Here is a 16,704-nt window from a genome sequence, read left to right as displayed (position 1 = left end):
CCGCAGCTCAAGAAGCCATATCCTCCAGATTCTCTGAAGTTCTTGGCTCTTCGGGAGGAGGTGCAGAAGATGCTGGACAAGAATGCGATAGAGGAAGTGGTGTGTCCGTCTCCGGGGTTTTACAGTCACATCATGGGTGCTCAAGGCGTCGGGAGGATGGAGACCTGTGATCGACTTATCCACCTTGTATCACTTCATCAGGAAGACACAGTTCAAGATGGAGACCCCGCATTTGGTGTTGGCAGCCGTGAGGGAAGGCGACTTCATGCTGTCTATAGACAGCATACTTCCAAATCCCTGTTCATCCGACGCCCAGGAAGTTCCTTCGCTTCTTTCTTGGGGACAAGGTCTTCGAGTTCAAAGTCCTATGCTTAGGGCTGACAACAGCCCCTCAAGTGTTCACAAGGGTCTTCTCTCTCGTGTCAAGTTGGGCCCATGCTCAGGGGATCTATTTGCTGAGGTACCTCGACGATTAGTTGGTCTTGGCAGTTTCCAGGGAAAAGCTGCTGCAGGACAGGGATTGTCTACTTCAGTTCTGTCTGGAACTGGGCATCGTAGTCAACCAGGAAAAGTCGAACCTCGTACCCAGTCAAAGGATTCTCTACCTGGGTATGGTCATCGATACAACAGTGGCAAAAGTTTTCCCGTCGGATCAGAGATTGGAGAAGTTGCGGGTGGTGGCACGCAACTTCCTGTCGCAACCACATCAGTCAGCTCATCAGTGGCAGGTTCTTCTGGGAGTGTTGTCATCCCTGTAGAAGCTGGTCCCTCGTGGGCGTCGTCTTCTTTGGTCTCTGCAATGGAGACTGGGAGGATTCTGGTCTCTGGGGGGGGGGGAGGACTCACCCGTTTATGGTTCCTCTGTCTCTGGAAGTGAGAGAAGACCTTCGTTGGTGGTTGGATGACCAGAATCTTTCGAATGGTGTCCCTCTGTGTTCTCTTTCACCAGACTTCCTTCTGTTCTCAGACGCCTCCCTTGCAGGTTGGGCGGTCTCATCGCTTCAGGCGTTTGGAGGACAAGCAGCAACATATCAACGTCTTGGAGTTGAAGGCAGCCTTCCTGGGTCTGAAGGAGTTTTGGGAGAAGGTAGAAGGTCATTCTGTCGTCAACTTCACGCCTTGACCGTTGAGGTTCACCAGTGGGCGGTCAGCAATTTAGAGCTATCAGCCAGGTATATCCCAGGCAAACGGAATTTGGTCGCAGACAAACTCAGTCGTCAAGATTAGATCCTAGGCACAGAGTGGTCCCTTCATCAAGTGGTAGCAGACAAGGTTTTCCAGGTTTTGGGTAGACCCATGTTGGACCTTTTTGCGACTCGCTTCAACAGGAAGCTGGAGATATTCTGTTCAATGGTCCCAGATCCTTTAGCAATGGCAGAGGATACATTCCAACATCCCTGGGACAATCTGGAGGTGTATGCCTTCCCTCTGTTTTGTTTGATCCGTCAAATTCTGAACAGGCTAATAAGTTCTCAGGGTCTCAGGATGACTTTAGTAGCCCCTCTGTGGCCTCAGGCAGAGTGGTTCCCTGATCTACTGCCGTCGTTGTCAGAGGTTCTGAGGGAGATTCCCCCTTGGCGACATCTCCTGTGTCAGCCCCATGCAGAAATGTTCCACCAGTCAGTAGAATCCCTGTCTCTTCACGGTTGGAGGCTATCAAGTATCTCCTCCGAGCGTGAGGCTTTTCTCAGGACAGCAGGGCACATATCCAGCAATCCCAGAAAGTCAACCTCCGTGGTTTACCAAGGCAAATGGACGATCTATTGTGATTGGTGTCATAAACAGGGTTTTTCTCCACTCGCAGCCTCTATTCAGCAAATAGCAGACTTTTAACCTTCCTCAGAGACGAGACACGTTTGTCCGTTTCTGCTATTAGAGGCTATTGGGCGGCCCTGAGTTTCGTGTTCCGCCTTAAAGGTATTGACATCTCTTCCTGGGAACTTTCCTTGCTAGTTAAGGGGTTTGAGCAGTCGAGTTCTCCTAGAGAGCTCAAGCCTCTGACGTGGGATGTTTCCTTGGTTCTCAAGAGCTTCACTAAAGAGTCCTTATGAGCACTTGCATCACTCATCTGACAGGAACTTGACGCTCAAGGCAGTTTTCCTTCTGGCCATGGCATCTTCCAAGAAGGTAGGAGAGCTCCACGATCTGAGCTATGAGGTGAGCACACCAGGGGTTGGGGGTCGTTGTCCTTCGAATGTGTCCCGGAATTCGTGCCCAAGACCCAAAATTCCTCTGTGTACGATGACAGGTTCACTTCGTTTTCCATTCCATCACTGAATGACTTGTGGGTGGTGATGCTCAAGAGCTTTTGTTGTGCTCTGTCCATGCCCTGCGTTGCTAACTTGAAAGGACTCGGCACCTTAGACCAGGCTGCCGCTGACTTTTTGTTAGCACAGGCCATACAAGAAAGAGGTGTCTAGGAATACTATCTCTTTTTGGATACGGGAAGCCATCAGACAGGCATACTTGTCTCTTGATGATTCCACCACCTCGTCTGTGCAGGCTAGAGCGCATGACGTTAGGGGTAATGGTCCCTCTCTGGCTTTCAAAAAGAACTTTGCTGTACATAGAGGGGAGCGCTGGTACTTGGTTACGCCAATCCATGTTTGCCTCTTTCTATCTTAAGGATGTTGCCAACAGATCTGCAGACACTTTCTCTGGGTACTGTGGTAGCTGCCCAACAGCTTGTGTAACTCATAATTACCCTTAACACGGCACTTTTGTATCTTACCTAAGATGATTGTGTGGATGAGAGAATGAGTGAGTTGGCTGGTCTCCTTCTTTCTCTTGTACCTTTCCTTCTTCCTTCGGGCGGGTTAAGGAATAGACACGTCATTCGCTGGACTGGTCTGATACAATGAGTAAGGTAGTCATACTGATAGTGTGGTTGCTTAACCCTTAAACGCCTATTGGACGTATGAAACGTTGACGAAAATTATCTTTTGGGTGCCGAATTGACGTATGAAACGTCAACGCTTTTGGGTTCCGAATTGACGTGTGAAACGTCGACACAAACAAGTTTTTTAAAAAATTCTCGGAAAAATAGTTATAGGCCTACTTGGCGAAAACTTTTGAATCCTGCACCTTGAGGGATGCTGGAAATTCACGGATCAAGCTGTTGTTTTGTTTACAATGGTTACACAGGCGCGCAAGCGCGAATTTCTTCTCGCACTAAAAAGCATCAGCAACACATCTCAGAAATTATTTCGTCACTTTGACATAATTTTTGCACCATTTTATATTAGCCGTTACATAGAGTTTTATACATGAAAATCTGTGCAATTTCATGTAGAATACAACAATAAACAACCCATGGTTGTAGCTTTTATCAGTTTTGAAATATTTTCATATAAATAATGATAAGTGCCAAAATTTCAACCTTTGGTCAATTTTGACTCTACCGAAATGGTCAAAAAACGCAATTGTAAGCTAAAACCCTTATATTCTAGTAATATTCAATCATTTACCTTCATTTTAAAACAAACTGAAAGTCTCTAGGACAAATTTCGATTTATGGTGAATTTATGAAAAAAACTTTTTTCCTTATGTCCGCGCGGTAACTCTTCCGAAAAAATCAGAAATTTTTTCGTCCGATTGTCGTAATGTTTGCACCGTTTTATATTGGCCATTACATAAAGTTTTATATATGAAAATGTGTGCAATTTCATGTAGAATACAACAAAAACAACATATGGCTGTAGCTATTACCAGTTTTGAAATATTTTCATATAAATAACAATTAAGTGCCAAAATATCAACTTCGGTCAACTTTGACTCGACTGAAATGGTCGAAAACCACAATTGTAAGCTAAAACTCTTACATTCTAGTAATATTCAATCATTTACCTTCATTTTGCAACAAATTGGAAGTCTCTGGCACAATATTTTGATTTATGGTGAATATTTGATAAAAACTTTTTCCTACGTCCGCGCAATAACTGCCAAAAAAATCAGAATTTTTTTTGTCCAATTGTCGTAATGTTTGCACCGTTTTATATTAGCCGTTACATAAAGTTTTCTATATGAAAATGTGCACAATTTCATGTAGAATACAACAAAAAGCAACCCATGGTTGTTGCTTTAATCAGTTTTGAAATATTTTCATATAAATAATGATGTGCCAAAATATCAACCTTCGGTCAACTTTGACTCGACCGAAATGGTTGAAAAACGCAATTGTAAGCTAAAACTCTTACATTCTAGTAATATTCAATCATTTACCTTCATTTTGCAACAAATTGGAAGTCTCTAGCACAATATTTCGATTTATGGTGAATTGATGAAAAAAACAATTTCCTTGTGTCCGCGCGGTAACTCTTCCGAAAAAATCTGGAATTTTTTGGTCCGATTGTCGTAATGTTAGCACCGTTTTATATTAGCCGTTACATAAAGTTTTATATATGAAAATGTGCGCAATTTCATGTTGAATACAACAAAAACAACCCATGGTTGTAGCTTTTATCAGTTTTGAAATATTTTCATATAAATGATAAATAGAAAAAATTTGATCTTTGGTCAACTTTAACTCGACCGAAATGGTAAAAAACTGCAATTATAAGCTACAATACTTACAGTCTAGTATTATTCAATCAATTACCTTCATTTTGCAACAAACAGGAGGTCTCTAGCACAATATTTTGATTTATGGTGAATTTTTGAAAATTACTTTTTCTTACGTCTGCGCGTTACGAATTCATGCATCATATTGTGATAATATTTTCTCTGTGTTGCTTTGATCGTTTTACAATTTGTTCTATACCAAAATCTTTGCAATTTAGTGTACAATACAACGAAAAAATAATTAAGTCATTAGCTTTAACCGTTTTGCCCACTGTGCGATTTGTAAACAATTTGTATATGATAATGGTATTTTTGTTCATTTCTGATGTTTGCATACTAAACTTCAGGCAATGACAAAATAAGGAGCCAAAAATGAACTCTTAATCTTGAAAATTAAGCGTGCTGTGATTTTTTGAAAAAAACTTTTTCCGCTTCGGTGCTCACTCCCGAACGCCGCCGGCACACGGGAGACACTTTCGGAAATACCGGCTTAGCATTTAAGGGTTAATATGCAAATGTCAAACCCTCTATTCAGTAGCATATGCTCCACTCCTTGGCAAGGAGGAGTTGAGAGTGGTACAACCCTGGTGTGTTGGTTTGCTATTAGACAGTCAAAGTTTCTTTTTGGTTCCTTATACAATGGTTCCCCCATATATCACTGTACGTCACTCAGGGTCTGAGTGGTTAGATATCAATTTATCTAGCTTATCAATGGGCTTCAGTCTCTCTCCAGAAGTAATTTTTTTTTCTGGAAGCTTTACTGGTGTGTAGGCCCCCAGCCAGTCTTGGATGTCTTGTTCCTCCCTCCAAGTATGAGTCTATCCTATTGTTAAGACCGAAGGTTTGTTCGCGTATGAACAAATGACAAATTTTCTAAGGCAATTTGTAATTTTTAACAGCTACAAACCTGTGGTCTTAACATTATACTGCCTGCCTCTAGCTGCCCCTCTGTGTGTTAAGACATCCTGAGTTGGGAATGGCTGACGCGTTGTCGTAGGTGAATGGTCTTCGACAATTCTTCACTTACTCTGCACATGCGTTGCCAGATATCACAAGATTCCTTGCTTTCATCTGTTTTTAACTGGATCCAGCTAGGCACTGAAATTATCCTATTGTTAAGACCTCAGGTTTGTAGCTATGAAAAATACAAATTGTCTTAGAAAATTTGTCATATTTTCCAGTTATTTATTTTGATGCCTGTAGCTAACGAGTTAATACAGTGATTGTCTTAGAAAATTTGTCATATTTTCCAGTTATTTATTTTGATGCCAGTAGCTAACGAGTTATTACAGGGATAGTGCTGAGAGGTGGGTTTCATCTTGCTACCTTCCTTTGACTTCAGTTAGTGCCGGGTTATTACATGCATTGTTCTTTTAGCCATACACTTTTTTAAGTATTATCCTGTGCTTTGGTAATTCTATTTAAGGATATGCATTTTTTCTGAGTCCTTCATTTTTCTTTATAACAGTTACATCTACTATATCCATATGTTGACATTTTTCCATTGGTAAATATGGAAGTTACATCAAAATGAATACCTTTAGCCATTCAATAAATTGACTGAATATTGTAGATTGACATGACCAGGGAGAATGTTCATGTTACCCATATTTTATTCTTTTTGTCTTATCTTTAACCCTATTTAAATATTGTATATGCTGCTCAATGTTTCATACAATTTTGAATCTATTAAATGTTCTGGTTTTGGCTGTATTTCTGTTTAGTGTAATTATGCTATGCTTTGACATTAAGTTGTAGCAAGTTACTCAAGGTGTGTTGCTCTACAGTGTTTTCGTGTCCTTCCCTCTGTTGTGTAGCACCTGTCATGACCAGTGTTCACTTTGCTCACATGGAATGTGCTATGGTTGGTCACCTACTCAGGGCGGAAGGGAATGACGATAGGGACATGCCAGTACATTAGGCATCTTTCAGATCAATTGAAACTGTCCAGGTCTATTGCAGAATGGTTGAATGTAACTTGGGCAACAGTAGTCATCCAGAAACTGTCGTAAAAAGTGTGTTTGTTCAGGCTTGATGGGTCAGAGAAAAAACTGTGGCAAACAGTGATTGTTCAAGTTTGGTGGATCGAGGATCACTCTATATTCGGAGGAATCCGTGTTTGGGACACTTAATTGAGGTGCTTTATGGCTCCCTTTAGAAGGGCCTTCTGCCTGTAATCTTCCAAGGACAGGTCTGGTTTTTGGAAAACTTCCTTGAAGGGGAGAAGGATGAGACCATTTCTATCCAAGCCCATTGAAGGTAATACTGTCCTCACAAAGGGAGAACTTCCATTACATGTGATGCTGTAGAAGATGACCCCTGACCATGTGTTCCTATTGGGCCTCACCTCTTCCTTTACCTTTAGACATTCCAGGAGTTCCTTTTCCCCAGTATGAGTGTTTTTGAATACTTCGAAATGGATGCTTTTGCTGCTGTTGTCCTATCTTCTGTGGTTGAGAGGATCCTTTAAGTGTGACTGGAGGCTTGTATGACTAGTCATAATGAACTTTCTTTGGTTTAGAAAGAGGAAGCTGTCGAGTCTGTTGCTTTCCAGATTCCTCTTTTCCTTGGAGAGTGTACTCTATGTTTTGTACAGTTCTGATGTTAGGCTTGTTCACAGAGTTGAGCCACAACAGACTCCTCAAAAAGGTCCTTACAAGGGTGTGTCAAATATATTGAGGTTACATTTGGGAGCAACATATTGGAGCCCACCAATGTGTCCATTTGAGCTTTTATTCGACACTAGAAAATCATAGTATGCATAAGAGTTCTGGCTACAACAGTAAACATTTTGTTAACAGATTCTGGAGCCATCTAATGGAAACTTCCAGCATAGTAGTGGAGGTTATGATATTGAGGAGGTGGAGCTAGCATAAAATTGAGCCGAGGCTGTCCGCTCTTGAGATTTTTCTCATAGGGCTACCAAACTTTTGAGTAGCCATGTCCAGAGGGAGCTTTTTCCTTTCGAAGGGAAGGACAGCTGTTGTCCATTCCTTAGTAGAATTATCAGACACTAGGATGATAGTGACAAATGGCTTTAATTCTGCCATTGGCTCTCATTTCCCAGTTAACACAAAATTCAGAAAATTTGCCTTAACATGATTAACCCTTAAGAGTGGGACTAAAAAAAAACATATGCAGCACCCCAGACTGGGAAAATTTTTAGGTTGACCAATTTAAGAAACAAACACATCAACGAAAAAGAGGAAGATGTGCAAATGCACATGGTGTAAGGAAAATAGATGTCAAAATTCTCCTTACCTTTCACGAGAAGTTAAAAATGACCATTTATAACCCGTTGTGGGGCCTTAGAAAATTGTAATTTTTACCAAGTTGTACATTGCTTTTCTAATAATTAATTTTTTTATTTTCTAGAATTATAATACAGCTCACACAATATAATAACAGATAAGAACTAAAATCAGTAACAAATTCTGAGTACTATATTTTTTGTGAAATATTCACGTAAATTTACTGAGATCGAAGATGCAGTAACTTTTTGGAGTATACATGTTTATTCTAATATTATTTCTTTGCAGTTTTCTTTGCAAAATTACAGTTATAGCTGACTTACTATCATAAAAGATAAGAATAAAAACCAATAGTAATGCCTGGGTATATTTTTGAGCAAACAAACAAAAAGACATCATGTGAGAGAGAGAGAGAGAGAGAGAGAGAGAGAGAGAGAGAGAGAGAGAGAGAGAGAGAGAGAGAGAGAGGCATTACATGCCCCCATGAAGTGAAGTAATAGAACCTCTTTTCCTCCCAATTTCTCCAAATCGATGACACGTAATGTTGATACTCACCAGGAGGTAACTATCCACCATTCAAAACCTGTTATTGTTACTCATATGAGTGTGTCCATCCATGAAGGGTCAATTGTTTTCATGATGAAGGGACAGAAGGTTGGGGCTACCCAGTGAGCATATTGGTTCTCGAAAATAGTTGTACCACTTCATTTTCTGTTAAACTGGTAAAAGGTTGCTTTTGTGGCTTTCAATGCTATATTTGTAGGTAGGATAACCGGCTCCTTCAGTGGTTTCTCAGTTCTTACTGAAGGAGGGACCAAGTACCATTCTGTATTAGGAAACGCTGCTGTGTCCTGAAATTCTACCCATTCAACTTCAGTCATAGTTTTCCTCTCATCAATAATGTATTTACCATCAGGAGAATAGATACACATGAGGACATGAGGCGTCCCACCAAGAGTTAAAAGTTATCAGTATCATCAGGGGAGGTTATTGGAGTCCCCACTATCCTTTGATTTGAAGTTTTGTAGCCCAAACTGTATGTATTATTGCTAATAGTCATAGCTCTGAAACAAAACTCTGCTTGGGCAGACTGTGCAGCCACTTTATTCTTTTGTTTAGAGGCTGAGAAATTCTTAGAAGTTCATGTAGTTCAGTATCCAGGACTGACCTGATTTCCTGTTTGGAATGATAGATAATGTTTCTGATACACTGACGTTCAGTAGCAAGGACATCCTGGATACTACTGTTCATAATTTCCTCACAGACGTCAGAAAATATAGCAAGCAGTATTTCCCTATTAAGGGTGCTTTCATGAAGTGATTATGCCCTGGCATCTGTATCGTAACTGTCCGGCAACAAAAGAACAGAAGTCCTGGATACTTCACTAACCCCTCAGAAGATACAGACACTTAAGACGGTGTTAGGTGTACCCTATTGGGATCCCCTTCATTGCCTGATTGATGCATGGGTGAGAGATTTTCCTCTTCAGATATCTCTCATGTACAGCAGAAGGCTGTGTCCCTGGTCCTCTCGGGGACAATAGGGCAGTTTCAGTGGCAACATCCATTTCATGTCCAATAAAAAGGACATTTCTCCCAAATAAAGACCCCCATCCATTGAAGGAGTTAACCTAGGAGGAATTAGGAACCAATGCTCTTGGGTATTGGCCCAACTATTGGGTCTGCTCTCAGAGGGAAGGAAATATATCGTGCTGGAGTTTAGCCGGAAAGATGTAGTCTCTTCCTTTCGTACCCTTACTGAAATCTAAAACCCAATGAGACCACTTTAAGCGAACTGTTTCATGCTTAAAACTTTTTGCCAGGAGCATGCTAGGAGAATGTTACGTATTCCACAAATGTTCAGGGACCAACCATATTCCTCTTTATTCCTACAAGGGCTATGTTCATGGCAGGTGGTATGAGCCATACCCGCTGGCAAAAAGTAGACCAAGCAATTTGCTGCAGCACAGATAATCTGTGGATCTTGCATAATAGCAGCCTTGTAGTGATATGAAGCAAGTATTTATTAGAAACTACTTAGTACTAAGCATCTATAATTACTGTGCAGGTAGTACACTCAACATACTACAGGTTGACTTGGTCACAATGGTTATCCATAAAGCAGTAGATAGTAAATATGCTTCTCTCTAATGTTACATATGCTAATTATTTGTAATAACTTAGGCAGCCCAATTAATCTAAAATAGGCTAACTTTGACACAAGTATGTAGTCATTGCTGTTTACTGTTAGGCATCATAACAATGGGTTATTCCTTGCAAGAGTTATTATGTATTAAAATAAATTCTGCCTGAAAAGCAAATTGTTTATTGTCACACCACTCAATTAACAAAATTGTTACCTGTGTTAAAATTTGTATATGGTTACTATATAAATTCTGCCTGAAAAGCAAATTGTTGAATGTTACACCACTAACCTACAGCACAACTAACCTACAGTAGGCTAACTATGGCACAAGTACGTACTATTACGTAGTCATGTTGATCTATACTGTTAGGTATCGTAATGTTGAACTACTCAATTAAGACAAAACTAGCATTATATGTACTTTATATCTAATTTTTAATTTTATGATTTATTTACTGGGTCTAGACTACATGCAAGCCACGGGTAAAGCTATGGGCTACATAAGCAAGTATGTACTTCAGTGAAAATTTTTTGCCAAAGGAGAAAATTTTTAGTAAGAGTTTCATAATAACGTAGGAAAACAGACATCACAAATGTTTTCTTAGTGACGCCTCTATTGGTGGAGCAGTTTCTGATAAAAGTAAACCCACAAAAGAAAACATCATATAACTTGATACAAGTTCCCTTATATTAACCCTCTTACGCCGAAGGGGTATAATAAAAATCGTCTCCCATATGCCGAGGGGGTCTCGGAGTGAGCGCCGAAGCAGAAAAAATATTTTTTTCAAAAAATAACAGCATGCTTAGTTTTCAAGATTGGGAGTTCATTTTTGGCTCCTTTTTTTGTCATTGCCTGAAGTTTAGTATGCAACCATCAGAAATGAAAAAAATATCATTATCATATATAAATAATGTGATATATGATAGCAAGAAAACAAAATTTCATATACTATATTGTATTCAAATCGTGCTGTGAGCAAAACAGTTAAAGCTAACGAGTTGATTTTTTTTTCGTTGTATTGTACACTAAATTGCAATCATTTTGGTATATAACACATTGTAAAATGATCAAAGCAACACAGAGAAAATATTATCACAAAATGATGCATGAATTCGTAATGCACGGACGTAAAAAAATGTTTTTTTTTTTAAATTCACCATAAATCTAAATATTGTTCTAGAGACTTCCAATTTGTTTCAAAATGAAGATAAATGATTGAATATTACTATACTGTAAGAGTTTTAGCTTACAATTGCAGTTTTCGACCATTTCGGACGAGTTAAAGTTGACTGAATGTTGAATTTTTTAATATTTTTTTTATATGCAAATATTTCAAAAATGGGAAAAACTACAACCTTCAATTATTTTTTGTTGTATTCTACATGACATTACGCACATTTTCATATATAAAACTCTATGAAACGCCTAATAAGAAATGGAGCAAATATTATCAGAATGCGACATACGCATTTCGGAGATTTGCGGCGGAGAATCCACGTGTGGAGGGAAGGAAAGTTTTTTTAAAATTCACCATAAATTTAAATATTGTGCTAGAGATTTTAAATTTGTTTCAAAATGAAGATAAATGACTGAATATTACTACTGTAAGAGTTTTAGCTTACAATTGCGTTTTTCGACTATTTCGGTAGAGTCAAAAGTTGACCGAACGTGGTATTTTTTCTATTTATCGTGATTTATATGCAAATATTTCAAAATTGAGAAAAGCTACAACCTTCAATTATTTTTTGTTCAATTCTACATGAAATTGCACATATTTTCATATACAAAATTTTATGTAATGGCTAATTTAAAATGGTGCAAACATTACGACAATCGCACAAAAAAATTGCTGATTTTTTTCGGAAGAGTTACCGCGCAGATGTAAGGATTTTTTTTTTTCATAAATTCACCACAAATAAAAATATTGTGCTAGAGTCTTCCAGTTTGTTGCAAAATGAAGGCAAATGATTGAATATTACTAGAATATAAGAGTTTTAGCTTACAATTACGTTTTTCGACCATTTCGGTAGAGTCAAAGTTGACCGAAGGTTGAAATTTTGGCACTTATCGTTATTTATATGAAAATATTTCAAAACTGATGAAAGCTATAACCATGGGTTGTTTTTAGTTGTATTGTGCATGAAATTGCACACATTTCCATATATAAAACTTTATGTAACGGCTAATTTAAAATGGTGCAAACATTACGACAATTGGACAAAAAAATTTATCGGAAGAGTTACCACGCTGATGTAAGGAAAATTTTTTTTTCATAAATTCACCATAAGCCTAAATATTGTGCTAGAGACGTCCAATTTGTTGCAAAATGAAGGTAAATGATTTAATATTACTAGAATATAAGAGTTTTAGCTTACAATTGCGTTTTTCGACCATTTCGGTAGAGTCAAAGTTGACCAAAGGTTGAAATTTTGTCACTTATCATTATTTATATGAAAATATTTCAAAACTGATAAAAGCTACAGTCATGAGTATTTTTTCGTTGTATTCTACATGAAATTGCGCACATTTTCATATGTAATACTACATGTAACGGCTAATTTAAAATGGTGCAAAAATTATGTCAAAGTGACAAAATAATTTCTGAGATGTGTCACTGATACTTTTTAGTGCAATATGAAAGAAATTCGTGCTTGCGCCCCTGCATAACGATTGTAAACAAAACAACGCCTTGATCCGTGAGCTCCCAGCATCCCCCAAGGCGCGTGATTCAAAAGTTTTTGCCTGGTAGGCCCGTTAGTATTTTTCCGCGAATTTAAAAAAAAAAAATTTTATCGACGTTCAATACGTTCATTGGCACCCGACAGACAATTTATGTCGACGTTTAATACGTCCAATCGGCGTAAGAGGGTTAATAATTAATGGGGACCATTATCTCAAAAACTATTCAATAAGTAATTAGATACTACAATTAGCCAATTGGTTTTACTTAACACCAAGGTTTGGGGGTTGCGCACAGTTGAAAACTGGCTATGACTCTCTTACACGAGCCGTTAGTGTATTAGGCTAATAATGAAAACAGAAAATAACCCAACATATCTACAAGTAGCCCAAGTTAACTGATGAAAGGATATATACTAATCTCCAAGAACAACATTGTTTTTAAAATTATTCCTTCAAAATAAATAAACCTTATTTGTCAGCTAACAAAGACAGTAATATCATAAACCCAAACTGAATTTTTGCCCTGTGGGAGAAGCACTCTTCTAATGCCAACAAAACAAATCTGCGAGCCAAAAAAATGTGAAACAAAATTTTTCACTAGGACAAAAAAAAAAAAAAAAACTAAGCACTTAACGTTGTTTTGAATTTGGTTCTTCCATTATAGCCAAAATGTGATCTAGGAACTTGTAATCAGAAGGCAGATCGTCACACGTCTTACAGTGACCGAGGCCTAAAAACCGATGAGTGGAAGAGTTGGTATGGAGTGCATTGTTGCCACGATAGATTGCCGATGTGTGGAGCATTGTTGCAATGGGAATAGAACCTAGGCAGTCCCTGCAGACAAGGGAAAGAGTCCTCTTGTTTTGAGTTATATATGCTATCAGTGTTAACATGTACTAAACTGGCCAAGACCAACTAGAAGAGAGTTCTTTGAAACTGGTTGGTCCATCTTAAGGAGCTCCTCTAGGGACCTTGAGAGTAACTCCTTTGAGGACGAACAGCGGCTACACTATAAAAGAACAACTTCATTGTAAACATATGTAATGAAATGTACTTATTTTAAGGTGGACTTGTAATCAACCATTCACTTAGGTTTATTCACTACTTAATGTAGCTCTTTGGTACACTTTTGCATGTGTACTCATTTATTTTTTTTATTTTTGTATTTTCTGATAAAGATTTAGTAATTTGTAGCTGCTGAAAAATATCCATATCTGAAGTACACTTTATATGATAAATAATACTGTATTATAATTTTAGGTGCACTATGGATTTATTTTGAAGACCACTGACCAAAACAATACTGGAGGAGCAGAATATATGAAGAAAGGCATTGAAAGTAAAGCCGAAGGAACCCAGGATGGCCGCTTCTTCTTACATCTTGGGGATGCTTTACAGCGAGAGGGTCAGACTGAGGAAGCCTATAAAGTGAGTTCAAAGCTATTTGACATATTAAGTTGGGAGATACTTTCAGAAAATGATATTTTAGAAGATGCAATTGGACATTCCTTGTGTGAGATTCTTGTAAAGTGTGTAATACTATACCTTGCATAGCTAGTTTTTTGTAAAAGAAATAATGCTTCAAACTTGATAGTTGGGTCTCAAAGGTCTCAAGGATAGTATAGTAACTGATAGTTTTTCATTATTGGGTATGTTTTATTTGTTATTTCAGGTTAAATAGCAGAATTTTTTATAACTATTGAAATCATGGAGTGGAGGATGCATACAGATAACTTCATCTGCCTATCTTTTTGAGAAGCTGTAATGTTTTCACCTTTGAAATGTAACAAGCACATGCACGCAGTAGCTGCTGTATATTTCCACATGTAAGATGACCTATAAATCCCAAAATTAATCTCTAAAAATTTGGGGTCGTCCTATACTACAATTCTAAAAATCAAACCTTGAATTCTAAGATGTGTATCAGTAGGCTAGCCTCGGCCTCGGTGGTATAGCCTAACCTGAAGATTCACATTATGAAATAATATTAAAGGTAATAAAACCATTTTTACCATACATATTGTTGGCATAACAAATAGCCTATTTGAGGAATAATTGTAAATCAATGAAACAAACTTATATAAGCAATCCTAGCTGAGAAAATGTAAACATAGAGTTACAGTTGCTTTAACAGCAATCTTTATCTTTTGTTAACCTTTTAGAAACTTCAGTGGTAGTATAATTACAGTGATAACAACATTTAGGAGAACAATATTAATTTACATACCACAAGATTGATCACATTTGCCACCATCATAGGGATTCCAGTTTGGTTCTGAGAGTCAACTTTGGCTTTGTCGTCAATGTCATACACATCATCTTTGGTACCAACCATGGCATTTTGTACATGAACTTTCCTGTCAGATATATACTTAGCTATAGTCTCCGACGTTCCCGACAGAATTTCAAATCTCGTGGCACACGCGACAGGTAGGTCAGGTGGTCTACCTTACCCGCCACTGGGTGGCGGGAGTATGAACCAATCCCCCATGGCGGGAGTATGAACCAATCCCATCTTCTATTCAGATTTTCTCTGTCGCCAGGAACGACAACTGTTGTGGTTTTCTCTTGATAGATTTTTTCGATTCTTGTTTGCCTGGAGATCATTTTGGTGACGTATTCGTTCTGTTTGGCTTGGCATACGCTGTTTGTGGACCGTTTTTTGACTTTGCGCTGGATTAAGACTCCTGTTTTGTTTAGGGTATGTTCGGTTGAAGGATGTAAGGTGAGGTTGCTGAAAGCTTCGGTTGACCCTCACACTGTGTGTATGAAATGCAGGGGGAATGAGTGCGCGTTTAGTAACCCATGTAAGGAATGTGAGGGACTGAATGAAGATGAATATAAGGCTCTTTCTTCATACATAAGGAAGTTGGAGAGGGATAGAGTTCGTAAAGCTTCCTCTAGAAGTTCTAGTAGGTCTAGAGTGAGTGAGTTTGAATCTGACCCTAACATTAATGTAGAAATAGAACCTCCTTCCCAGGTTGCAGCCCCTGCTCCCTGCGCCGAAGCCGAAGATTCGTCTTCGGAGGCAGCGGCTTTGAAGGCTACTATTCAGTCTATGGAGTTGAAGATTCGCTTATTAGAGCAAGGTAAGAGTGAGAGTGTTGGTGATCAGTGCAGTGCCCCCACTGTTGTGGAGGGTGCGTCTGACCGGCTCCGTAGTGCCTCCAGGCCTAGACCTCTTCCAGACTCCCAGTTCCAGTGGAGGAGGAAAGTCGAAAGCCGCAGGAGGGTTAGGGAGAGCCCCCACCGGTCAGGCGTCCCCTCGGCAGATCCTGAAGTATGCTCCCAGGCTGCCTCGGATCGTATCAAGAAGGAGATCCTTCGTCAGTGTTTCTCCTCTTCTTCTTCGCCATCACCGAAGCGCGGTTGGAACTCCTCGGATGCTTCGCGCCCGTTGAAGAGGGCTTGGAAGGCACCCTGCAGTTCTTTGGCCTCCAGCCCGGAAGTCTTCCCTGAAGAGACTTCTTTGGAAGTGAAGAGGCCCAGAAGATCCTGTGATCGCTCGTCTTCTTGCGCACCTCGCTCTGCTGCTGCATCGGAGGAAGATCCTGTGGATTCTCCTACTAGAGTCCTTGTGGGACTCCAGGCTCAGATCTCGGCCCTGGCGGACTCTCTGGCTTTAAGATCTCGTAGGAGGAAGGACGTGTCTCTTCCGGTCAAGAGATCTAGACGCCCTTCTTCAGAGGATCGCTCTCCTCGACGTATGCGATCTCCTTCGTATGGGGAGGATTCGGCCGAGCATAGGAGCTTGCGCGAGTGGCCCCACTCTCCTGGCTCCCTCTCAGCATCGTCAAGGCGCCAGACTTCGGGCAGGCGCTCCTTGGATGGCGACAACTTTTCTCCGGATAGGCTCCCTGCTTCCGGTAGGCGCTCCTCTCCTGTCAAGCATTCGTCTTCTAGTGTGCGTCCTAGCGGAGAGAGACGCTCTGTGCAGAACAGGCTCCTTTCGTCGACTCCTTCAAGACGATCTTCTCCTCATCGACTCCGAGAACCTCGCAGGCGCCCGTCTCCGAGTAGGCGCTCGTCGCCTGGCAGCCGCTCTCCTCTCGTTTCGGAACATGT

General features: G+C 39.7%; 1 protein-coding gene across 5 annotated transcripts in view; it reads left to right on the top strand.

The window, feature by feature from the left end:
- LOC135215260 (aspartyl/asparaginyl beta-hydroxylase-like) overlaps positions 1–16,704 on the top strand; it is a 176,088-nt gene that overhangs the window by 106,298 nt on the left and 53,086 nt on the right. For all 5 annotated transcript variants that reach the window (XM_064249793.1, XM_064249792.1, XM_064249791.1 and 2 more), the window contains one exon: positions 13,900–14,067. In XM_064249793.1, the coding sequence (XP_064105863.1) occupies positions 13,900–14,067 (168 nt within the window). The remainder of the gene's footprint in view (positions 1–13,899; positions 14,068–16,704) is intronic.

The sequence above is a fragment of the Macrobrachium nipponense genome, chromosome 5, assembly GCF_015104395.2.
Source record: "Macrobrachium nipponense isolate FS-2020 chromosome 5, ASM1510439v2, whole genome shotgun sequence".
In the NCBI taxonomy this organism is placed as follows: domain Eukaryota; kingdom Metazoa; phylum Arthropoda; class Malacostraca; order Decapoda; family Palaemonidae; genus Macrobrachium; species Macrobrachium nipponense.
This window is presented reverse-complemented; position numbering and strand designations above follow the sequence as displayed.